At 41.2% G+C, this 26,093-nt stretch overlaps 1 protein-coding gene across 1 annotated transcript in view; it reads left to right on the top strand.

Annotated features, from left to right (window-relative positions):
• Positions 1-26,093, top strand: part of FBN1 (fibrillin 1) — a 217,169-nt gene that overhangs the window by 151,976 nt on the left and 39,100 nt on the right. The window contains exons 34-49 of the mRNA XM_087704207.1: positions 920-1,042; positions 1,956-2,078; positions 4,279-4,404; positions 6,971-7,093; positions 7,688-7,810; positions 8,823-8,987; positions 10,083-10,151; positions 10,270-10,395; positions 11,115-11,237; positions 15,915-16,073; positions 17,199-17,270; positions 19,605-19,730; positions 20,973-21,095; positions 23,423-23,548; positions 24,573-24,689; positions 25,686-25,814. Coding sequence (XP_087560333.1) covers positions 920-1,042; positions 1,956-2,078; positions 4,279-4,404; positions 6,971-7,093; positions 7,688-7,810; positions 8,823-8,987; positions 10,083-10,151; positions 10,270-10,395; positions 11,115-11,237; positions 15,915-16,073; positions 17,199-17,270; positions 19,605-19,730; positions 20,973-21,095; positions 23,423-23,548; positions 24,573-24,689; positions 25,686-25,814 — 1,953 coding nt within the window. The remainder of the gene's footprint in view (positions 1-919; positions 1,043-1,955; positions 2,079-4,278; positions 4,405-6,970; positions 7,094-7,687; positions 7,811-8,822; positions 8,988-10,082; positions 10,152-10,269; positions 10,396-11,114; positions 11,238-15,914; positions 16,074-17,198; positions 17,271-19,604; positions 19,731-20,972; positions 21,096-23,422; positions 23,549-24,572; positions 24,690-25,685; positions 25,815-26,093) is intronic.

The raw sequence follows: 26,093 nt of genomic DNA, 5'->3' as shown, positions 1-26,093 counted from the left end.
GGAGAGGTTTGTTGAAAAACAAGATTGGCGGAGAAAGAGCCGATAGAAAAAAATGTTTATATAGTCTTGGCACCATTCTCCCTCACCCCCTTTTTTTGGGGTGCCTTTAGTTAATTCAGTGAATATATGGCTCATATTTGGAGTCAGTTTTGGGTATCTTCAGTCACGCTGAGCGGCAGACTCACAGATAGTACCGAGATCTCAGAGAACCAGACAGCCCACAAAGGAGTCTCTGTTTGTCACGCTGGGGAGTTGAAATAAGATTTTATTTGGATTGGAATAATCAAGAGAGCCAATTGGCCGTTTGAAAGAAGAAAAAACCACTCTTAAATTCCTCTTACCCCTTTGGCAAAACCAGTACACAATAAAAATAGGCCTGCTGAATAAGACGAATTGTCAAGATGGCGGGATGGACAAGGCATGTTGAGATCTGCCAAGTTTCTTTCATTTTTAGGGGTGTCCTTCACCCCTCTTGGTTTCATTTGTTCCCTCCAGAGAAAGACAGAGATGAGGGATCAGGTCATCTCATCCTTTCGTTTGAATTATCAGGGGATCGTAAAACAAGACCAGAAGTATTATGAACAACCAGTTCTGTGCAAGATTGTGGTTACTGTGTGAATGTTCTCTTATGCTTTGGGAAGAACAGAAGGCTGTGAGTGCTATGTATGCATCTTTGGGCCCCCGAAGGAAAGGCAAGATATCAGTGTAATCAATGGAACATATCATATTCTTTGGAGGAATCTCCTTTCCTGTTCTAGATACAACCTTGGCTTGTCTTTGTACCCACAAATTGGCCTTCTTCTTCCCACACAATCAAGAAATCAAGTGAGGGGGGGAGAGCCTTTGACCCTGCGATATTTATATGAAGGAGGAAACGTACGTGCATTGCTGTTGACATTTTTGTCCATTGTTTCCGCAGATATAAATGAGTGTGAAATCGGTGCTGACAACTGTGACCGGAACGCTATTTGCACAAACACAGCTGGTAGCTTTAAATGTGGCTGCAAACCAGGCTGGCTAGGAGATGGGATCAAGTGTACAGGTGAGTTTGGACAACTCTTCCTCCCTCTTCCTTCCTTACACACATCCGCACACCCCACACCCATACCCAACAGACGATCTGAATCAGCCTGCAACTCAATAGTGAAATAAATTGTCATTAAACAACTTAGACTTACATCCCTTTCCCATGGAATAAAGGATATGTTTGTCATCTGAAAGCGACTCTTTTAAGCATCAAAGCCAAATCTGGGTATCAAAAACACACATCGATGTTGCCTTTTACAGATGTTTACTTAACGTTTTCTTGAAAATGTGTAGAAAAGGAAGTCATCCTTCCTCAGGTTTCTTGTATCGTTGCCCAAATGTTTTTAAAATAATCATTTTATCCTTTTTTTAGAAATCTAAACTTATTTCTACTTTGTTTTCGAGAACCAAAGGAATTCAGTCCAGTTTTTATTTATAACTAGCCGATAACCCGGCGTTGCCTGGGTATTTATTTATAGTGGGAAAATGTCCAGACCAAACATAATTTCTAATGTTGGATTTTCCCCCTTACCAGAGGGAGTCCCCTTATGGAGTACTGTGAAGCCGTTACCATGGCAACTCCACTGCCCCGTACAGTAGAAGCCATTTAAAGGCACAACAGGCTGCATCTTAACAAAACTCCAAGAGGTGTTAGGGGTGTCTTACCCCCACAGTATTTTTTTCCAGAGAGTAAGTCATCTGTGTACCAAGTTTGGTTGAAATTGCTCAGGGTGTTCCAGAGTTATGCTGGAACACAAACACGCACACATGCACGCGCATGCACACGCACACACACATTTGTTATAAGGTTGTAAGTCGAGGGTTATCTGCGCTACTAGAGTTTTTCTTTTTAATCTTGTGCACACATGATCTTTGCACAGATAACTGAGGATGTTTCTCTCATTAATGCTGTTTTTTGTCCTCTCCAGATCTGGATGAATGTTCCAATGGCACACACCAGTGTAGCCCACATGCTGATTGCAAGAACACGGCGGGATCATATCGTTGCTTATGTAAAGAAGGCTATACCGGGACTGGATTGATCTGTACAGGTGAGCTTTTAGGGGAATCTGATGCTTTAATGGATAACATATTTTCCCAGGTTTCAGAGAGAATATTTTCACATAATATGCTAAGCCCTGCCTAATGGTGCAGTGGTTAGAATGTGTCAAGGTACTGAGGATTTAATAGCTGCCAGTTGATGAAAGGTTGTAAGCTGTAATCGGTAAGCTGATGCAATGAGGCTGATTCATTACAGCTATAGTATAACCCTTTTAACACTCTGATGGGAGGTCCACACAAGTCTTTCTCTCTCTCTCTCTCTCTCTCTCTCTCTCTCTCTCTCTCTCTCTCTCTCTCTCTCTCTCTCTCTCTCTCTCTCTCTCTCTCTCTATACATACATACATACATACATACATACATACATACATACATACATACTTACTTGTGTGGACCTCCTATGTGTGTGTGTGTGTGTGTGTGTGTATTAAAGGGCGTTTTATCACTCACTGTGTATCTCACTTTCTCTCGTGTTCATAGCTGGTAAGGGATTTATCTCTGCATGTACATGTCTGTTTATATTTTGTATACAAACCACTATTAATTGTACTAAGGCTCTGTGTGCTGTGTGCTGTGTTATGCTCCTGTATGTATGTTGCCAAAACTCTGACAGAATGCAGTATTGCAGGCAAACTCTGCTCACAGCCTTGAGTTCGATCCTAACCGACTCAAGGTTGGCTGTGCCATCCATCTTTCTGAGGTGGTTAAAATGAGGACCCCAATTGTTGGGGGGGGGGCAATATGCTGATTTGTAAACTGCCCAGAGAGTGCTGTAAAGCACTATAAGGTGGTATATAAGTCTAAAAGCTGTTGCCATTAATCTTAAAACAAAGCAAACAACTCAATCCTAGAGAAACTGATGTTGAACCCAGGAGTTTGAGCATGTGAAGCATGGATTTTCCTAAAGCTTTTTTTTCCTTCATTTTTTGGCAGATAAAATATCCCACCAAATTTTAAACAAGATCTGTTTTTCTTTATGTAACACATTCATGATAACAAAATGTCTATGACTGGAGTTATGTATGACGTTTTGCATAATAGTAACAGTTCTTATTTTCCAATTCTGGCTCCAAATTATTTTGACTTTCAGAATCAGATAAAACATGCTATATTTTTTTTATAAAAGTATTCCATATTCTGCTACGTGTTGACTTGTCACTGGAGGTGGTTTTACTTCTTTAAAAGTAACAATCCTTCCTCCACCTGTATATTTCATATGAAATTCTTAACCCCAGTTAGTTGTTTGCAAGGAGATAGAATCAGAGGCGGTATTCTACCGTTTCACCCTGGTTTGCCCGAAGTGGTAGCGGAAATCGCCAGTGGCCCTTGCCACCCCTGCCCAGCTCTATGGCACACCATTTAGCCCTTTTTTTCATCAAAAGCGCGTGTGCATCAGTGACGTGACCTGTCAAAACCGCGGTAGACAAAACCGCGCTCGACGAAAGCGCGTACCTGACGTCATCAGCAGCACGACGAAAAAAATTAAAAATAAATTAAATTGAAATTAAAATAAAATTAAAGCAAGCCGATTCACATAAAGGTAAGGGTTAGGTTTAGGGTTAGGTTTAGCGTTAGGTTAAGGGTTAGGTTTAGGGTTAGGTTTAGGGTTAGGTTTGGGGGGGTTAGGGTAAGGTTTTCGCTTTATTTTTAAATTTACCGCTCACAGCGCAATGTTTTCGTCGCGCTGTGATGACGTCACGTACGCGCTTTCGTCGAGCGCGCTTTTGTCTACCGCGGTTTTGTGGTAGAACCCATCAGTGGTGGGTTGTAAGTGGTTCGCCCCGGTACGGGTGTACCGATCCTGCCTGGAGCACCGTGTACCGTTCCGGTATGGTGCTCCGGAGGGCCCACTCTCCCACCCATCATCCTTACCTGTCTTTAAACTCTTTGGTGCTTCCGCCCATGTGCACGGCGCGTACAATGCCTGTGTGACACTTTGCCGAGGAGCTGGAGCATTGCGGAGACGTCGCTGGAGGGTAGGATGCATGCGTGCATTGTGTGAGTTCACGTGGAGGATGCCCGGCCCCGTTGCAACTGTATCGGTTGCAACAGGATGCGGAACCCACCACTGCTGTGCGTATGCATGGAGGTGGCGTGAGTGAGCGAAGCGAGTGCACGTCTGCTCACATTTGCGAACTGGTAGGGAAGGTATAGAATGCATTTTCAACTAAAAGGACTCTTTTCACTTTTTAGATATTGACGAGTGTTCTGAAAATGTCAACCTCTGTGGAAATGGTCAGTGCCTGAACACACCCGGGGGTTACCGTTGTGAGTGTGATATGGGATTTTTGCCAAGCATCGATGGAAAAGCTTGTGAAGGTAATTGAGTAAATGAAGCAGTTAAACAATCTCACTTAGACAATAGCCTTCTTGGTTTGCCTTCTTAAGGTTCGAAGTCAAGATTTTGTCTTGGAAGGAAAATTTTAATTTTTGATCTATCCTTTCTACCTTCCTATCATGCATCCATACAAGAGACATCCTGCCTTAGAAAATATTGCAGATTGCCAAGATTGGCAGTTGGAGATCCGCAGGGGTCTCCAACCGTAGTCACTTTAAGATGTGGGGACTTCAACTCCCAGAATTCCTCAGCCATCCAACCTTAGCTACTTTAAGATGTGGGGACTTCAACTCCCAGAATTCCTCAGCCATCCAACCTTAGCTACTTTAAGATGTGGGGACTTCAACTCCCAGAATTCCTCAGCCATCCAACCTTAGCTACTTTAAGATGTGGGGACTTCAACTCCTAGAATTCCTCAGCCATCCAACCTTAGCTACTTTAAGATGTGGGGACTTCAACTCCCAGAATTCCTCGGCCATCCAACCTTAGCTACTTTAAGATGTGGGGACTTCAACTCCCAGAATTCCTCAGCCATCCAACCTTAGCTACTTTAAGATGTGGGGACTTCAACTCCCAGAATTCCTCAGCCATCCAACCTTGGCCACATTAAGATTTGTGGACCTCAACTCCCAGAATTCCTTGGGCCAGCCATGCTGGTTGAGAATTCTGGGAGTTGAAATCCACAAGTTTTAAAGTGGTCAATGTGGAGACCCCTGGAATAGAGGTTGAAAAGCAGAAGGTAGCTATAGTGAACCCCCATAGTTCACTCCTTTGCCATACTCTCAATCTCCCAAAATGTAGATGCTGTCTTTTTTAATTTTAACATTTTTTATGCTGCCAATCTATCCTATGCTGTGACTTTGAACAGCTTACAAGTTATAAAACAAGTAACAAAATTAAAAACATTAAAACTTCACAGATTAAAATACAGTTAAAAACCAGTAGTGGGATTGAGCCGGTTCGCACCGGTTTGGGTAAACCGGTTTGAAGGACCCGCCACACCCCCTCCTGCACCAACCTGTCCCTCCCAGGAGTCTCCACATGGCCCCTTTTGGATTCCAGGTAAATGCAGGGGCCGTGCAGAGGGTCTAGGAGGGCAAAAATCGGAGCTTCCAGAAGTCTGAAAATAGGCCTGTTTCCGGCTTCCGGAGGGTCTCCTGAACCCAAGGAAGGCTGTTTTTGCCCTCCTGGAGAATCAGGGAAGCCTCCAGAGTCTCCGGTGAAAAATGAGCCTACCGGAAGTCCGGAAACGGGCCTGTTTTCGGCTTCTGGAGGGCCTCCCGAGCCCAGGGGAGGCCGTTTTGCCCTCCTGGAGTCTTGGAAGCCTCCAGAGCCTGGGGAGGGGGAAAACTCCCCTGCCCACCGTGGTGCAGATGGCCAAGTAGGCCACACATACCATAACCATGCCCACCCAGCAACCGGGCGGAGAACCGGTTGCTAACATTTTAGAATCCCACCACTGTTAAAAACCATACTGAAACCGCGGTTTTTCCTTGAGCAAACAATAAGAGAGCAAAGAGTTACAGAGATGCTGTAATTGAGTATCCCTTTTGGCCTTGTTCATCTTAGCAGTTACGTTAATTTTGCGTTTGGATTGCCAAGAATAATAGCACGTCATGTATATCAAGACAATAATTCTTGTAAAAGCATGAAGGGGGAAAAAAGGGTTGTATGATATTGAGATAAACAGTTGGCCATAAAGAGTGATCCTCTCATATGCTCCAACTTGTATCTGAACAAAAATATTTGGTCATGACCAAAAAGGGAATATTGGGTGGGTCTATGAAAATGTAGACGTAATTGTTAATTCTCCATGTCTCCAAGAAGGGAAATAAGTGGAGACATCAGCACAACTGATGCCTTTGGGAAGACTAAAGAGTAAGACACTCCCTGGTACTCCCACAGAGCATCAGTTAATTTCCTTCAGATTCTTTGGATGGGAGAAAAACCACCCTTTCTCATAGAAAATTAAAGAAGATTAAAATTATGGCGGTTAGAGGCAAAGGTCAATGGGAGAAAGAGAACAAGGCACTGGAGAGGAGAGGATTGGGCTTCACGGTGATTGATTTGTACAGATTTATACATGTAGTTAATGAAGAAGGAAACCTTGCATTCATCTGCTTTCGGTTTTAATTTTGGGGTGATTTAATTCTACGTTTCAGAGTCAGCAGGGAAAGCAGAAGGAAAGAAGCAGTGTTTCATCATGGTGACCTAAGCCCACAGTCTTTTGCATATGTGTTATGGCAACGTTTCTCAACCTTGGCAACTTTAAGAGGCATGGATTTCAACTCCCAGAATTCTCCAGCCGGCAAAGCTGGAGAATTCTGGAGTTGAAGTCCACCCCTCTTAAAGCTGCTAAGGTTTGAAGAACACCGTGTGATGATGTTGTACACAGGTGCACAAAGTTTGAACCAACACAGCTAATGTTGTCATTTTCATAAAAGGAAAATGATCCCAGAGATGTTCATGCTGTGGCTTTTAATTCTTCCTTCGGTCGACAAAAATTTAATCACCTTCTCCTCTTTCTTCTCAACTCTCTCATGACAGATATTGATGAGTGCTCCCTCTCCAACCTCTGTGTTTTGGGAACTTGTCACAATCTTCCTGGCCTCTTCCGATGTCAGTGCAATACAGGATATGAACTGGACAGAAGTGGTGGGAACTGCACAGGTAACTTAATAGTTTGGCCAATTTAATAACCGTCTTAACTTTGGTATAATCAGTGCTCCTATAAGCCACCAAAAACAAGTTTCCACTATTTCAGGAAAAATGGCTGAGCAGCTAAAGTTGACTCTTGCATTTAAATACATTTCCGAAACCTTAAAAAATGGAGTTTGGCTTTTAGTAGGACTTTAGTTATTTAGTTAATTTGACCAAATAGGGCATTGCCCAGATGTTTCTTGGGCACTTGCAGCCACTTCCCAAGTAAGTTTTCCTAGTTATTATTATTTTTAAATATTTCTTACAGTCACCCAACTCCGATATGTTTACTTTCTTAAAATCCATTTTTGGCTTTTTGCCTATTGTATATTACTTTACTTTCTTTACATTTTTTTTTAAATCCAAAGAAAGTAAAACTCACCAAGTGTCAAATTAAGCTTGCTGTTCTAAAAGTCTCTAATATCCATAAAGTTAGTTACACTGAACATTTCTGCTTGTGATTAGAACGTGAGTTTAGCTAGCTTAGTGTCCTTGTTAAATGAGCACTAGGGTCTTTTGCTGACTTGAAGGTTAATGTTGCCTTTTTTTCCCCCCACTGCGCAGATATCAATGAATGTGCAGATCCCACGGCGTGTATCAGTGGCACTTGCCTCAACACCGAAGGCAGTTATAACTGTGAATGTCCCCCAGATTTTGAACTGAACCCAACTCGTGTTGGCTGCGTTGGTAAGTAATGTTGTGGTAAGCTGCTGTGTTCGATAAGGGAGGAAGGAATAGGAGCATCAATTAACATGCTTATGTAAAAACGACAAAGCTAATCACAGGTGGGAAGCGGGTGGATGGGCCTATCAGGTGCGTAAGGGCCAAATTGATTAACATTGTATAAAGGCAGGTATCTCTTTAATGGCTTTTACACTCTGACAATGTTAGCAGTGACTAACGAAAGCTCAGTGAGCAATATATTTTAAAAGTTCTGGATATCATAATGTCTGTTTCTTTTATATACATACATACATACATACATACATACATACATACATACGTGTGTGTGTGTGTGTTGCATTTGTGCTGATAAATAAATAAATAAATAAATAAATTTCTGTCGTGATGGTCTCTTGTGACGAGCCGATTGACAGAGAAAGGAAGCAGTCTGCTTCCTCCCATATTTGGGCATACCAAGGGTTGTGACACTAAATACATACCCACTTCCCTGGCTCAGCTGATAAGGAGGAGAACCTTGTGGCTTAGTGGTTAACACAACTGCTTAATATGTAATACAGCACAGGTTTGAATCCCAGTAAGGGTATGGCTAGCTGATGAGAGCTAAATAGCTTGAAATAGATCTATACTAGTCTCCCTTTATTTATTTATTTATCAGCACAAATGCAACACAAATGTAACAAAGGCAACATTAAAAATAATGGCTTTCTGTTGTGATGGTCTCTTGTGACGTGCCAATAGACAGAGAAAGGAAGCAGTCTTCTTCCTCCCATATTTGGGCATACCAGGCGTTGTGACACTAAATACATACATACATACATACATACATACATACATACATACATACATACATACATACACACACACACACATACATACATACATACATATATATATATACATATACATACATACATACATACATACATACATACATACATACATACACACACCTGATAATTGATAATTTAAAACGTTTGCAATTGATGTTTGAGAATGTGCTACTTTCCTACTTTAGATACACGCTCTGGCTTCTGTTATTTGGAAATTAAACCTCGAGGAGATAATGGTGATACAGCTTGCAGTAATGAAATTGGCATCGGGGTTTCCAAGGCTTCTTGCTGTTGTTCCCTTGGTAAAGCTTGGGGCATTCCTTGTGAACACTGTCCGGCTGTGAATTCAAGTAAGTGAGATGGAAAAGGGCAAAACCATGCCTGATTTATGCTTTCAACTGCTTGCTTCCTAAGAGACACAATATAACCAGGATTACAGGGAGGTAGTTTATTTATAGGAGAACTATCAGGCACAATAAATCGGGAAACAAGGTTATTCAAGTGACTACAGGTTGATTGTATGCTATGCTTCTCTATAAAAATCGGAACTACTAACGGTCAAACAAATTGGTGGTAGATAAGAGTCAATGGAATTCAAGGAGGACTTGATTTAGATATCTTGTGGGCACAAAGGGACTTGAGGCTAATGATACGTTTGTCCCCTCCCTTGAGCTCAGCTTGGTCATCTCCTACAATGTTGACTTTGAAAAAAAAATGCATTTGAAAATAAGAATGGCAAATTTTATTTGGGAGCATGAAGTGAATTGAACTGAGGATGTGTGCCTATCTAGTGAATGTGTAATATGGGGGAAATGCTTGCTTTCATTCAGGGAATCTTCGATTTGAAGGGTTTGGGTTTGGAAGAAGCATGCAGAAAGGAGAAAAAGATTGTAATGGCTTGTTCTGACCTAGGCTTCCCCAAAAAGCACGTGGCAGATTTCTGGTCCCGACAAAACCCTTTTTATTAAACGAATGTGGATTCCTTTCATTCACATTCAGCAAGGCCTGGCAAACAGTCTTTCAAAGGAATATTTATGAGTACAGGCCTTATCTATCTTGGAAAGCTGCCATGTAAATACTTTCCAAATGAGGTGCTGTGCAAGGAAAGGCTGGGCACAGAGTCTCTGAGATTCACGGACAGATCTTCACACTCCTGAAACGAATGAACCAACGAACAAATTGTTTCCTGTAAAAGCCCACTCCCCTTTTTTCACTTCTCTTTTATTTCCTATGGGAGGGGCCATTCACCGTCCACCTGTGGCTTTACTCCCAAGTCGACCCTAATTTCTGAGCTGTTCTTTTCTTCTGGCAGCTCTGCGCATGCGCACACTGGGAACAGGCTCCAGCTGCTCCTCTGCCTCACTCTGTCCGCGGGCCACAACATGGGTCTAACTTTTCTTGCAGAGCAAAAATGCCGGATTAATAATGTTGGTTTCCCCTTTCAGCTGATTACAAGCGGTTATGTCCAGGAGGAGAAGGATTTCGACCCAATCCTATTACAGTCATTTTGGAAGGTGAGCCTTCTTTGTGTGTACTTTCTCTCGACATCCTACTATTACATCAATTGTTCTTAGTCAAGCTTTATTGGTTTGAGGTTCTAACGAAATGCTGTGGCTTATTTTATCTGGACAGATATTGATGAGTGTCAAGAACTGCCTGGACTTTGTCAAGGAGGAAAATGCATCAATACATTTGGTAGTTTTCAGTGCCTGTGTCCATCTGGGTACTATTTGAATGAAGATACACGAGTATGTGATGGTAAGTGAATCACAAATGTGTTGTGTATCCCTGCCTCCCTCCCTCCCTCCCTCATGCTCTATTCCTCCTTCCCTTCCTTCCTTCCTTCCTCCTTCCCTTCCTTTCTTCCTCATGCTCTATTCCTCCCTCCCTCCCTTTCTTAGGTTTAGGTTTATTAGATTTATATGCCGCCCTTCTCCCAAGGACTCAGGGCGGTGTACAACATTAAAAGAAACACATAATACATAATTCCTTTGTCCATCTATCCATCCATTCATCCATTCATCCCTTCTCTCCTTCCTTCCTTCTTTATACTCTATTCCTCCCTCCCTCCCTCATGCTCTATTCCTCCCTCTTCCTTCCTTCTTTCCTTCATTCCTTCATTCCTTCCTTTCTTCCTTCCTCATGATCTATTCCTCCCTCCCCCTTCCTTCTTTCTTTCTTTCTTTCTTTCTTTCCTTCCTTCCTCCTTTCCTTTCTTCCTCATGCTCTATTCCTCCCTCCCTTCCTTTGTCCATCTATCCATTTATTCATCCATTCATCTCTTTCTCCTTCCTACCTTCCTCATGCTCTATTCCTCTCTCCCTCCCCCTTCCCTCATCCTTCCTTCCTTCCTTCCTTCCTTCCTTCCTTCCTTCCTTCCTTCCTTCCTTTCTTCCTTCATCATGCTCTATTCCTCCCTCCCACCCTCCCTTCCTTCGCTGTTGGTCTGAACTGCCAGTTTTGTATTTTCCTTGCAGATGTTGATGAATGTGCCAACATTGGTATCTGTGGTCCTGGGACCTGCTACAACACCATTGGAAATTTCACTTGTATTTGTCCTCCGGATTATCTGCAAGTCAATGGTGGAAATAATTGTATGGGTAAGGTTGCCTCCATTTCTTTTTCCAGATTAAGAAGTTGTTTACTGTTTTTATTTAATCTGATCAAAGAGTGGGGGGAACAAAATCCCTCTGGAACAAATCATGTTGCTTCCCTAACTTTCTTTGGAGCAGAGAGAGGCAGGAAAGCTGGGTAGGTTTCTTTTCAATCTACGCATAGCTCAGGTAAGATCATGATATTTTAGGAATCCAGCCATTTATCCCCCAAATAGTGAGAATGACTGAAAAGTTGACTCCAGGATTTATGGTAAGGACTCTTGCAGGTTGGAAATTTCTTGGGCACCATTTTTGTGCACATGCAAATAGCTGGCTGCCATGTTTGTGTGTGTACAAAGATGCAATCAGGGCAGCACCTGTGTTTTGTAAAGTCAAATGTGTGAAAATCGCACCATATATTAGATTTTACAACCCCCGCTATGCCCAAATATGGGAGGAAGATCACTACTTCCATTCTCTGTCCTTCGGCTAGTCACAAGAGACCATCCAGACAGAAAGCCAATATTTTTACTGTTGCCTTTTTGTTACATTTTGTTGTATTTGTGCTGATAAATAAATAAATAAAGGGAGACTAGTATAGATCTATTTCAAGCTATTTAGCTCTCATCAGCTAGCCATACCCTTACTGGGATTTGAACTAAATGAGATGAGAGCTAAATAGCTTGAAATAGATCTATACTAGTCTCCCTTTATTTATTTATTTATTTATCAGCACAAATACAACATGTAGATAGATAGATAGATAGATAGATAGATAGATAGATAGATAGATAGATAGATAGATAGATAGATATAGATATAGATATAGATAGATATAGATATATAGATATATAGATATATAGATATATAGATATATAGATATATAGATATATAGATATATAGATATATAGATATATAGATATATTTGTTTTTACATTTAAAACAGTGCAGTACCGCAAAGTCGGAGTGACCATACAATCCCATTATATACAAATAATCTCATCCATTAACTATAAGCCTACTTAATCTACCCTTCTGTCCAATCACATTATTTACAGTTTGTTCCAGTCTTGTCACCTTGTCTTATACCAGTGATAAAGTCTGTTCCATGCTTCAAAGTATTCCAATTCCCCTTTATTTTTTTAGTTCAAGAGTGAGCCTATCTGCGCAGGCCAAATTTTTTCTGAATATATCTAACTCTGATGGCGTATTTTCTTTTGGTGGAAATTGCATCTTGTGTAACTCAGGAAAGTCCTTGCATTAAGGAAGCGCAGTCAATGGAGTAGGCTGCTTGAGGGCTCCTTGGTGCTCTCTGAGCGTGCTTGTTTTCTTGCAGACGTTTCATTACCCAAACTAGGTAACATCGTCAGTAGGAGTAGACAGTTTCCAATGGGATCTCTAGAACAGGTTGACTTGTCAACCAAATCCTTGACTTAAGCCATTGGGGGCCTGACTTCATTGCTGCGCAAGATTAAGTGAATCATGCCTGACTTTATGACTCTTTTGGCATGGTTGTTAAGTGAATCCGATGGTCATTAAGCAAATCCACTTCCCCCTTGACTTTGCTTGTGGGAAGCCAAGGTCACAGACGGGGATCACGTTGACCCCAGGATGCTGCCACAGTCATAAGTATGTGGACCAGTTTAAGTCATCCTTTGAAGGGCCATTGTGAACTTTGCTGAATGAACTTTGCTGAATGTCAGTCAAGGATTATCTGTAATTCTCACGAGAGAAATTAAAATGCAAATAATGGACCTTGTTTTCTATATCTATTTAAAAAGAAAACAAAGGCTCTCTCCCAGCTTATATCATGGTTATTAATGTAGCATCATCAGAATCATCTGGTAATTTTCAGTAGAACTGGGCAATCTTTTGTGGCTTAGTTGGGTGCAGTGAATAATGTTCTTGGTTCTAAGAAGAATTGTTGTTGTTAGTTGCGAAGTCATGTCCAACCCATCATGACCCCATGGACAACCTTCATCCAGGCTTCCTGTCCTATCCTCTGAAGTCCATTTAAGCTAACGCCGACTGCTTGGGTGACTCCATCCAGCCATCACATTCTCTGCCGTCCCCTTCTTCTTTTGCCCTCAATTTTTCCCAGCATGAGGCTTTTCTCCAGGGAGTCCTTCCTTCTCATTAGGTGGCCAAAGTATTAGAGTTTCCATCTTCAGGATCCGCCCTTCTAAAGAGCAGTCAGGGTTGATCTCCACTAGGACTGACCGGTTTGATTCCCATGCAGTCCAAGGGACTCACAGGAGTCTCCTCCAGCCCCCTAGGAAGAGTTAAGTTCCCTAATTTTGTCACTGAGATGTGGTGCATAGGTAGAAAGGAATTCATTCAAGATGCAAAACCTTTGTTATTTCAGGATTTACCTTTCGATTCAGGGCATGTTGTTTCAGCCTTACCCTTTCTGCTTTTTTTTTTTTTTTTTGAAATTCCAAACTCAAATGAACTCAACATGCAGAAGCAAAGCTAAGCCAAAAACCATGTGGCATCCTCTTCCAATATTTTTCCAGAAGGATATGAAATCATAAATGGAGCAAGGTTTGAAAGGAATGGCTGACGGACACACTTGCGCCTGTGTTCTTCTGCCAAGGTTTTGAGGCCCCCTGGAGAACATGTTCCACATTTCATGATTAGGAAACCCAGTGACATTCGTGGGATTTTGGATGGTTCTGCAAGCAACACATTTTTCCATCAGTGATGATGTAACTTTACAGTCGTTGTTAAATTTGCAGCCCTGACAGTAGTGGATTGCAACAGCTTCCCTTGAACAGAAAAATGAGTCAAAGAGAAGAGGTGGCTTCAAAGATAGGACTGACTCATAAAGATTGTCTCCAAAGGAAGGCTCAACCTGTTCTGACCGAGGCTTCCCAAGAACATGAAGCAAACTCCTGGTCCCAACAAAACCCACTTTTATTAATTGGCTGTGAATTCTGCTCATTCACATCCAGCAAAGTCTTTTGAGGGAGGATTTAGACCTTATGTGGCTTGGAGAGCTGACTGGCCAATATCTGCAGAACTTGGCAAGGAGTCTCGGAGAGTCACGAACCAATTAAGCCAACAATCGTCTCCTGCAAACTCCACTCCCCTTTCGTTCCTCTTTTATTTCCTCTGGGGGGGGGGCATTCATCGTCCACCTGTGGCCTTATTCCCAAGTCGACCCCTGTTCTTTAGCTGTTCCCTTTGTCTGGCAACTCTGCGCATGCGCACACTGGGAACAGGCTCCAGCTGTTTGTCTGCCTCACTGATGTCTGACTCTGAAGGCAGCTGATAACTGGCATACGGCCCTGGCCCCCTCTCTGCCTCCAGCACAAAGCCCCCATCAGAGCCTTCCCCAGACTCCGGGACTGGCCCAGGTTCCTCCCCAACCTCCCCACTGTCCGACTCTGCTGCCAGATCTGCTGGTCACTGGAGGGCCACAACACAACCAAGATTCTTGATGTTGAAAAAAAAAATTGGAGTACCAACGCCATACGTCCTTTTTCCTAAAAATTAATTCTGCATACAGCATCCTGAAATTAAGCCAGCTGCAATTATGGAAGAACATTGTTCTGTGTGGGTTTTTTGCCTTTGGTTGCATGGGAAGTGCAGGGCTGGGTGGGAGAGGTTGCATAAAGGATCTTCCTCAGCAGATTGTATCCCAAGAGTCCTCGACTTACAACCGTTCATTTAGTGACCGTCCAAAGTTACAACAGCACAGGGGGAAAAATGACTTGGGATCACTTTTCACACTTGTGACCATTGCAGCATCCCGGTGGTCACGTGATTTACATTTGGATGCTTGACCACTGACTCATATTTATGTCGGTTGCCATGTCCCAGGTCATGTGGTCCCCTTTCATGAGTGAGGGAGGAAGGAAGGAAAGAAAGAAAGAAAGAGGAAAGAAAAAGAGGAAAGAAAGAAAGAGAAAAGAAAGAAAGAAAAAGAACGAAAAAGAGGAAGGAAGGAAAGAAAGGAAAGTAAGAGGAAGGAAGAAAAGAAAGAAAGAAAGAAAGAAAGAAAGAGGAAGGAAGGAAGGAGGGAGGGAGGGAGGAAGGAAAGAAAGGAAAGAAAGAGGAAGGAAGGAAAGAAGGAGGAAGGAAAGAAAGAAAGAAAGAAAGAAAGAAAGAAAGAGAAGGAAAGCAGGAAGCAAAGAAAGAAGGAGAAAGAAAGAGGAAGGAAGGAAAGAAGGAGAAAGAAAGAGGAAGGAAGGAAGGAGGGAGGGAGGAAGGAAAGAAAGAAAGGAAAGAAAGAGGAAGGAAGGAAAGAAGGAGGAAGGAAGGAAAGAAAGGAAAGAAAGAGGAAGGAAGGAAAGAAAGAAAGAGGAAGGAAGGAAAGAGGAAGGAAGGAAAGAGATAAGGAAAGAAAAAGGAAAGAAGGAAAGAGGGAGGGAGGGAGGAAAGAAAGAGAAAAAGGAAAGCAGGAAAGAAAGAAAAAGAAAGAGGAAGGAAAGAAAGAGAAAAGAAGAAAGGAAGAAAAGGAAAGAAGGAAAGGGAGGAAGGAAGGAAAAGAAAGAAGGAAAGAGGGAGGAAGGAAAGAAAGAAAGAAAGAGAGAGAAAGAAAATGGAAACCAGGAAGAAAAGAAAAAGAAAGAAAAAGGCAGGCAGCAGGATAAGAGACTTTGTGGTGATGAGGATTGATGAGGAGGAGGATGGACCTGGTGCCAGGCCACTAATATGCTTCTTTCTCCCTTGTTGCAGATGTGAGGAGAAGCCTCTGCTACAGGAACTACAATGTTGACAATCAAACCTGCGATGGGGAGCTGCTGTTTAACATGACCAAAAAAATGTGCTGCTGTTCTTACAACATTGGACGTGCCTGGAACAGGCCTTGCGAACAATGCCCCATCCCAAGCACTGGTTCGTACTGGGCATATTGGTCTCTTAAAAAAAAAAAAAGATATTGCAGAGCAGGAACCGAATAACGATTTTATTATACAGACAATAAATAGATGCCTTTGAGAAGTATGCTAAACAGTTGCTCTAAGAGTTGGCTGGAGAAGGAGCATTGTTATTTCATTGAATTTCTTTTATATATATATATATATATATATATATATATATATATATATATATGTATGTATGTATGTATGTATGTATGTATGTATGTATGTATGTATGTATGTATATGTATATGTATATGTATATGTATATGTATATGTATATGTATATGTATATGTATATGTATATGTATATGTATATATACATACTTTCACATGAAGTTCTTCCCCTCTCTCTTTTTTTATCATTTTATTTTTTAAATAAATTATTTATTTATGTATTTATTTCCAAAACAAACATATGTTGTAAAAAGTATATCAGCTGGTTGCAAAAAGCTTTTGTGCATCTCTTCCATTGTCATCAAATATAATTCATATTAATTCAAATGTCTTAACTCAAATATTTACTATATTAACATCATCATACCTCCACTTTTATTTGACTACAGTTATTTAAACACCCTTCATCCTTAAATATACCAAGATTCAATCCATAACCGCATGCTGGCATTTCATTTACTTATTTATAAAATCCTCCATTAACATTAAGTCCTCGTATCCTGTTTTAGCTAAACATCCATAATATTTAATACCAAAGATTTCTAATCCTCCATGTATATAATTTATTATCATTATCCTTTCTTTATTTAATTATATCCTATAGCATAGCATTTCCCCCCTATTGGTTAAAATTTAACTGTATATATAGTTTTGATTTTTTATGATAATTATTGTTATTAATAATCTTTATATATAATCCAAAAATATTTCTAACCTTCCCTTCTCATATCCAATTATTACTTGTCATGTCAACTCAACATTGTATACATTACTATCATTATCAATTTTTATTTAACTATACCTATTACCAATGGATTTAACTAAGTTTAGCTAATTTTGAATTATACTCTTCCATCTGTCAACCTGTATCTCCCCAATAACAGAACAATCTTATATCTGCTGCCATTTTTTAAAATCATTTTAGATGAGTTTTCAAGTCTCTGTGGAAGTCAAACGCCTGGTTTCGTTATCGACATCTTTACAGGACGGCCCGTTGGTGAGCTGCATTCGAACGAGATTTATTTTTTAATCCTCGTGGAGGGAAGGGAGAAATCATTTTTGCCTTTTCCCCTGGAAGTTCTGAAGGCGAAACAACGCAGTAGGACTCAGCCCATTGCCAGTCCCAAGCCTTCTCCTTCTGGTTCCTCCTAGCTGGGCATCTTATGATTCCCCTGGTTTGGGATGAAAAATTAGAGGATGTTGTAAACAACTCCCAACCCCAGCAGAGGTGGAAAGATTCTGCCAATCGGGTCAGGGGTGGGTGGGTGGGTGAGGAAAGCTAGGCGTCTTTGCTTTTTAATGCCTAAGATTTTTATCTTAACCTTTCCCATCGGTTCCTGAGGGCATTGTGTTGGGAGGCGAGGGTGGGAAGGCGTTTTGTTTGTGTGCCCTTTGACAGAGGGGGGGGGCAGAGAAGCAGGAGACGGAATATTTTTTCACACAGTAAAAGTGGGGAAACGGTTCACAAAACTCAACCCTGGTGGGAAAACCGAGGAATTCGTGGGAACGAAGCCAATGGGATTCTTAGACAGAATTCCCTTCTGTCTCCCCCACTCCATTTTTTAATTGAGTCTTTATTGATTAGACCTTGGGCCATATCAAAGTATAAAGTTCCAGAAACAAATTATGACTAAAATTTGATAAAAAGCAATATAAAATGGAATTTGATAAAATACAATTTAAAACGGAATGGGATTAAAAAAGAGTGCAGAGAAGAGCAACAAAGATGATTAGAGGACTGGAGGGAAAAACATATGAAGAACGGTTGCAGGGTGTGTCTAGTTTAATGATAAGAAGGACTAGGGGAGACATGATAGCAGTGTTCCAATATCTCAGGGGCTGCCATGAAGAAGAGGGAGTCAAACTATTCTCCAAGGCACCTGAGAACAAGAAGCAATGGGTGGAAACTAATCAAGGAGAGAAGCAACTTAGAACTGAGGAGAAATTTCCTGACAGTCAGAACAATTAATCAGTGGAACAACTTGCCTCCAGAAGTTGTAAATGCTGCAACACTGGTAGTCTTCAAGAAGATGTTGGATAGCCATTTGTCTGAAATGGTATAAGGTTTCCTGTCTAGGCAGGGGGTTGGACTAGAAGACCTCCAAGGTCCCTTCCAACTCTGTTATTCTCTCTCTCTATATATATATATATATATATAATATAATGTAAAATGAAATTGGAATAAAATACAGTCTAAAATGAAATTGGAATAGAATACAATAATTTAAGATATAGATAAAATATGATAAAATAATATTTTGGTGTCACCCCTGCAATCTACCCTTTTTATTATTATTCAAATAAAGAGCAAGGCGAAACTAGCCCGCAATAAAGGAGACAGCACTTGTAGTGGTGCTTAAGGGAGATCTTTTGAGAGATGGTTTAAAAAAAAAAACCTGATCATTTGGGACTTAACAAGGCAGATAAAACTCGATTTTTAAAAAATAAAAATAAAAAATCAGATTTTTAAAAAAAAAAAATTAAATCAGATTTTTTAAATTTTAATTGGATTTTTTTTATTTTTCTCAAATGTATTTTAATAAAATGCTTTGGGAGTAAAAAAAATCTAAAGAGTTTTCTATTGGGGATACATTCGTAATTTAGTTTTATTCCGCATGAAAAGGAGCTTAGTTATGTAGCATATGAAGCTGTATATTCTGCCATATTGGGGCTGTCGGTGAGTCAACTGTGACCCGTCAAAAGCGCGGAGGACAAAATCGCGCTCGACGAAAGCGCGCATGTGACGTCATCACAGCGCGACGAAAAAAATTAAAAATTGAAATAAAATTAAAATTAAAGCAAGCCGATTCACATAAAGGTAAGGGTTAGGGTTAGGGTTAGGGTTAGGTTAAGGGTTAGGGTCAGGTTTAGAGCGTTAGCGTTAGGTTTAGCGTTAGGTTAAGGGTTAGCGTTAGGTTTAGCGTTACGTTAACGGTTAGGTTTAGGGTTAGATTTAGGGTTAGGTTAAGGGTTAGGTTTAGGGTTAGGTTTAGGGTTAGGTTTGGGGGGGTTAGGGAAAGGTTTTAGCTTTATTTTTCGATCACAGCGCGATGTTTTCGTCGCGCTGTGATGACGTCAAATGCGCGCTTTCGTCGAGCGCGATTTTGTCCTCCGCGATTTTGTGGTGGAACCGAGTCAACAGGAGGTCAGAGGAGAAGCCGCTACGGGACAGAGATGACAGCTGCTCTTTAAAAATTATGATTTAAATCGAGTTGATTTAAATCAAGCCTTTTTACTTGTGATTTAAATCGCTGATTCAAATCCGCCCTGGGGCTTCATTAGGTAGAAGTCTTGTTCTGAACCTTGGCACCTCTGCTGTCTCTTGTTGCAGATATTGATGAGTGTCGGGAGATCCCAGGGGTATGTGAGAATGGGATTTGCATAAACCTGGTTGGCAGTTTCCGATGTGAATGTGCGGGCGGCTTCTTTTACAACGACAAGTTATTGATCTGTGAAGGTAAGTTGCTTCGGCTCAGAATCGCTCTTCTGACCTAGGCATCCCCAGCAGCACGAAGCCGAGTCCTCGTCCCGATAAACCCCTTTTATTTAATCGACAATGAATTCCTCTCCCGCAAAGTCTGTCCTCTCCCACAGACTTTCAAGATGGTTCACCATTACCGAACTTTATCAGGCTTGGAGAGTGGCCAGGCCGATATCTTTCAGATGCGGCAAGAATGCAGGAATGAACTAATTGTCTCCTGCAAACTCCACTCCCCTTTTGCTCCTCTTTTATTCCCTGTGGGAGGGGCCATTCACCATCCACCTGTCACTTTACTCCCAAGTCGACCCTGGTTCCTTAGCTGTTCCTTTCATCTGGGAACTCTGCGCATGAGCACACTGGGAACAGGCTCCAGCTGTTCGTCTGACTCACTGATGTCTGACTCTGAAGGCAGCTGATAAGTGTCAGATGGCCCTGGCCCCCCTCTCTGCCTCTGACACAGAGCCCTCATCACAGCCTTCCCCAGACTCCAGGACTGGCCCATGTTCCTCCCCAACCTCCTCACTGTCCGAATCTTCTGCCAGCTCTGCTGGCGGGCCATAACAATAATTTGCAGTGGGTAGAGAAAGAAATAACACTGCTTGCAACCAAAAAGGTGGGATTCTCAGAGCATCCTTAATCAGCTCGATTTTGGAAACCACATCTTTGGTCTTAGCGCCCCATTTATCAGTAAGTTCTATTGCTATTGCTATAATTTTGAGAAGTTGCTTTTTTCAACATGGTCGTAACTTCAGACTGTCATTAAATGAATGGTTGTATGTTGAGGACTATCAGTACATTAAGGGCAAGACTTTTTGGATTCTTCGGAATCCCTTTCAAAGTATTTGTTGGTCAAAGAGAGATGCTGCTGTCTACTTGTCCTATTATACGTAAGGAAGGCACAGATGTCTATGACTACAATATAATGCAAACTGTCACTTTCATTCCCACTGTCACTTCCATGACACCCTTGCTAATGTTTCTGGGCTGTGTTTTGCGTTCGGTTTATAGCAAAATTCATTAAAATCCACCTCTTCCCGGGACTTTATAGTAGCAACAGAAATTCTCCTTTAGCAGCTGCGCAGTATGCCTGCTTTAATACTTCTGCAAATTTGAAGCCTCCTTTCTGAAATGAATCTGAAATAACACACAGCCTTCATCTCTAATACCAATTATCAATTCTAAGACCTTTCTTTAAAAAAAAAAAACAACTTCCAATAGATATTGATGAATGCCAGAATGGACCAGTTTGTCAACAAAATGCGGATTGCGTGAACACACAAGGGAGCTACCGCTGTGATTGTAAACCTGGTTATCGATTTACATCTGTTGGACGATGTGTTGGTAAGTACTAATACTATTTGGACAACACTGTAAAATATGTAAGCATGCTAAGTGATTGGTGGAATAGGGATACTTAAAAAAAATATACACAGGCACAGCAGCTGCATTAAATCTCTCTTTTTTTAAAAAAAAAATGCAACGCCATGTTATTTTGACCTTGAATCCATAAATTGTTTTTTTTTCCACTCACGAAGATGCCAGAGGAACTTTGCAATGTTTATATTTTCTTAGACCGAAAAATTCAGTCACAACCGAGCCAAAGAGAATGCACAGTCTTTCTTCAACACAACAGATGCCAGGTTTTTTTTTTGCTAAGTGTAGAGTACCCAGTTTTAAGCATATAAACATACTGTAGTATTTTTTTTTATCTTCGCAGCAATGTGAACAGCTGATTTAAACCAGCAACCTCAAAGTGTTTCAGTACTATATATTTCAAAATCTAGTTTCCTTATTTGTTTTAAAGGGCAAATTTAGTTTCATAGCTCTCCCTCTTTCTCTCTCTCTCTCTCTGCTTGTAGGAACCCAAAGTAACTAGCAGCAATTGAGCATCAACCAAATGTCATAACAATCGTGAACATTCCCCATAATTGAACTCAATTTAGAATTCATTGGCCGCCTATTCATAAGGAACTCTGTCATTATCATTATTATTGATTTAATCTTCAGTTCAATTCACAGTCTGCGACTGGTAAAAATTGAACAGTTCAAGTCCTAACTTAGGACCTAATTGCTGTTAAGGTACTGTCTAATTATATAGGAAGTTCCAAGTAGGGTGTATTTTTGAAAAGCCAGGATATTCAGGTCCAATAAGTTCAAAATTTCCATGTATCTAGGCAGCCCTTTGAGTATTGCTGCAAGGGCTCCTATTACTATTGGTTATTGTTAGTTGCGAAGTCATGTCCAACCCATTGCGACCCCATGGACAACGTTCCTCCAGGCCTTCCCGTCCTCTATCATCCTCTGGAGTCCATTTAAGCTCATGACTGCTGACTGCTTCAGTGACTCCATCCAGCCACCTCCTTCTCTGCCGTCCCCTTCTTCTTTTGCCCTCCATTGTTCCCAACATGAGACTCTTCTCCAGGGAGTCCTTCCTTCTCATTAGGTGGGCAAAGTATTTGAGTTTCATCTGCAGGATCTGGCCTTCTAAAGAGCAGTCAGGGTTGATCTCCTCTAGGACTGACCGGTTTGATCGCCTTGCGGTCCCAAGGGACTTGTAGGAGTCTTCTCCAGCACCAGAGTTCAAAGACCTCAATTCCTTGGCGCTCAGCCTTTCTTGTGGTCCAACTTCCACAGCCATCCATTGCAACTGGGAAAACCATAGCTTTGACTAGACACAGTTTTCTTGGCAGGGTGATGTCTCTGCTTTTTAGTATACTGTCTAGATTTGCCATTGCTATTGATTTGCCATTACTATTTGTACAACCATTGATTTCTTCCTCCATAATCGCTTAAGTTCAATTTGTAAATCACAATATTATTTTTTTTCTAGCTGTTTCTCCTCAATTCTTGCATCCCCTGATATTGCAATAGCAACGAACTGGACTTTTTTCTTTTGCACAATAGATTTTGCACAATAGTGGTGCCAGGCATGTTATGGGCCAGATGTCCATCTGGTAGATATAGTAGTAGTGGTGGAAGTAGTATTTTCATGGGCATTTTCTGAGCTGTATTTGAGAGAAAAGCACCTTTTCCCATAGATCTGCAGTTTTTGCAGGGAAAAAATGTATATGTAGAAGCAGAAGTGGATTTTCACTTTGAGATTGAAAGGTTTGGATTCTTTAGGAAAATGTGGTGAGTTAGCATCTTGTTAAACATAATAATTCTGTAAGCTCATTCTCTGCAATAGAAACAGGAAACTCCAGGTCAAAAGCTGATACAATCAACAATGTACCTTAATATGTATTGGCAGAAACTTTATTTCCCCGAATTTTGCTCAGGAAGGGAAAATAAAACACAATATTTACCGTTTGATAAGTGTGTCATGCTAAGTCGTATCCGTACCAAAGGTTAATAAGTTGACAATACAATAGGTTGAACTTGTTTAGGAATACATACATTTTAATTCCATTGTAATGTTAGGATTGCATTAATTTTTTCCTTACAATGCTTTAAAGAGGAGCTATTTAGGTGCCAAATTCTTCTACTTCAACTCGTCATAATTTTCTCCAAAATTTAAAGCTAATGTAGTACATTGTGTTCCTGTTGAGAAATAAGTTAGCAAAATTTTCACGTTTTGAAAGATGGAACTGTTTTTTTTCCAACTGTTTTTCCCCCAACCGTTCTCTTGCTGAAAAATTCTAAAATGTTTAAGCTTTCTGTGATTACAGATCGCAATGAGTGTCTAGAGATTCCCAATATTTGTAGCCATGGTGATTGCTTAGACCGTGAAGGGGGTTATTCATGTCGTTGCCACACGGGATTCAAAACCAATGAAGATGAAACGATGTGTTTGGGTATGTATGTGTTTATATTTTTAGCCTTGTGAATAACAGAAAGCCAATGTTTATTGTGGGTCATTTTACAGGTGTGATGTGGATAACTGTAGCTTCTACGTGATCCTATTTAAATGATCCAAGGAGGACAACTATGACAATTTTATGACTTGAGGACTTCAAATCCCAGAACACGGCTGGCTCAGGAATTCTGGGAGTTGAAGTCCACAAGTTGTAACGTTGACATAGTTGCCCCACCCTGCTTTATAAGCTGTATCTAAATCCATGCCTTGGGTGAGAATGGGACAATGAACTCATTGTCTGGTATTTTGGTTTGTTGAATAATTGTTGGCTTTTCCAGACTTCTTTTTGATTATTCTTTGATTTAACTTGGTTGTAAATTGTTATATTTTGTAACTTACCCAGAGCTGCGACAGATACATTCATAAACAAATAAATTTGATATTCCCCTTAAACTTCTCAGACAGAAAAAAGAACGAATAGTCACTTCCCAAAAACTAAATGTCTGCAAAAGAATTACGAATGCTTTTCATGTTTCTTTCAGGCCAGTGTTTTCATGCATTTTAGACTTGTTCAAATCCCTTCAGCACAGTTTTAATCACATGTTTAAGGTTGTAGCTTTCATTGTGAGAAAGCTCACTTCTGTTTGGGATTCTGGTTAATCCAATTTCTCTCTCTCTCTCTCTCTCTCTCTCTCTCTCTCTCTCTCTCTCTCTGTCTCTCTCTCTCTCTGTCTCTCTCTCTCTCTCTCTCTCTCTCTCTCTCTCTCTCTCTCTCTCTCTCTCTCTCTCTCTCATTACAGTAGGGATGGGTGCATCTTTCTGTACAAATTATGAATAGCATAGGACATTTTATTCGTTTGTTTTGCAAAACCATGTTTCTAACTTTCAAGATTGGGTCTGATTTAACCAATGCGTCCGCCTTCATTTTACCTTGAATTCATGCTAGTGAACTGATCTGTATTTCTTCTGCGTTGTCAACGATACGCATGTGTCTCATTCTGAATTCCTTACTCTGTTCACAGATATTAATGAATGCGACAGAGATCCCTGTGGAAATGGCACCTGTAGAAATACAATTGGCTCTTTCAACTGCCGTTGTCATATCGGATTCATCCTATCTCACAACAATGACTGTATAGGTAAGGAAACCTTTCAGTTGTGCAAGGTTGTGTACATTTATTAGTTGACCATTTAACAATCATACGCTGAGGTGGGTGTGTGTGCAGTGATGAAATTCAATTTTTTTTTACCACCGGTTCTGTGGGCGTGGCTTGATGGGCATGGTGTGGCTTGGTGGGCGTGGCAGGGGAAGGATACTGCAAAAATCTCCATTCCCATCCCACTCTGGGGCCAGACAGAGGTGGCATTTGCCAGTTCTCTGAACTACTCAAAATTTCCGCTACTGGTTCTCCAGAACCTGTCAGAACCTGCTGGATTTCACCTCTGGGTGAGTGGGGGTGGGGGTTTAGTATAGACTAATGATTGCAAACCTATGGCACATAGCAATAGCAATAGCAGTTAGACTTATATACCGCTTCATAGGGCTTTCAGCCCTCTCTAAGCAGTTTACAGAGTCATCATATTGCCCCCAACAACAATCCGGGTCCTCATTTTACCTACCTCGGAAGGATGGAAGGCTGAGTCAACCTTGAGCCGGTGAGATTTGAACAGCCGAACTGCAGAACTGCAGTCAGCTGAAGTAGCCTGCAGTGCTGCATTTAACCACTGCGCCATCTTGGCTACATGTGCCAGAGGTGGTACGCAGAGCCCTCTCTGTGGGCAAGTGCACTGTCGCCAGTTACTCTTCTGGACAGCTACTCTTTGAGGGCGCCAGAGCATTGGGAAATGCCCTGAAAATGGCACAAAAACGGCATAAAAATGCCCCCAAAACGGTCTGAAAGCGACTTGGAAAATGATCTGGAAATGGCCTAAAAAACAGGCACGTGCCCTGGTCAGCTGGCCTTTGGATCTTCAGCACTCTGGAGTGCGCACATGCAGGCATGTTCCAATTTGAGCACTCAGTTGTGGAAAGGCCGTTGTGGCTTGTAATTCTTATTCGCTTCGTTTCCTCTCTTTTTAACTATCTGTCCCTTCCTTACCTCTTTCTTTTTTTCTCCCCCCTCCCCTCCTTTTAGATGTTGATGAATGTGCCTCTGGAAATGGACATACGTGCAGAAATGGCCAATGTGTTAACACAGTTGGGTCTTTCTTATGCCTTTGCAACGAGGGCTATGAGATGTCGCCTGATAGAAGGATTTGCATTGGTATGTCGTGGAAATTAATCAAAGCGTTTGCCACATTTTATTTTAAATGGTTGATGTATCCATATGTCATATTGAAGAAGGTGTAGATGTTCTACAGAAAGAGCTCATTTGGGAATATAAATGCCTTCTAAGTACAAATATCAGGGCTGCCACAAAGAAGAGGGAGTCAAACTATTCTCCAAAGCACCTGAGGGCAGGACAAGAAGCCATGGGTGGAAACTAACCAAGGAGAGAAACAACTTAGAACCAAGGAGAAATTTCCTGACAGCTAGAACAATT

This window comes from Thamnophis sirtalis, unplaced genomic scaffold (genome assembly GCF_051295495.1).
Source record: "Thamnophis sirtalis isolate CommonGarterSnake01/CBP01778 unplaced genomic scaffold, rThaSir2_p1.2 scaffold_2, whole genome shotgun sequence".
NCBI lineage: Eukaryota > Metazoa > Chordata > Lepidosauria > Squamata > Natricidae > Thamnophis > Thamnophis sirtalis.
Note: the sequence above shows the minus strand (reverse complement) of the source record. Positions and strands in the feature narration are given on the sequence as shown.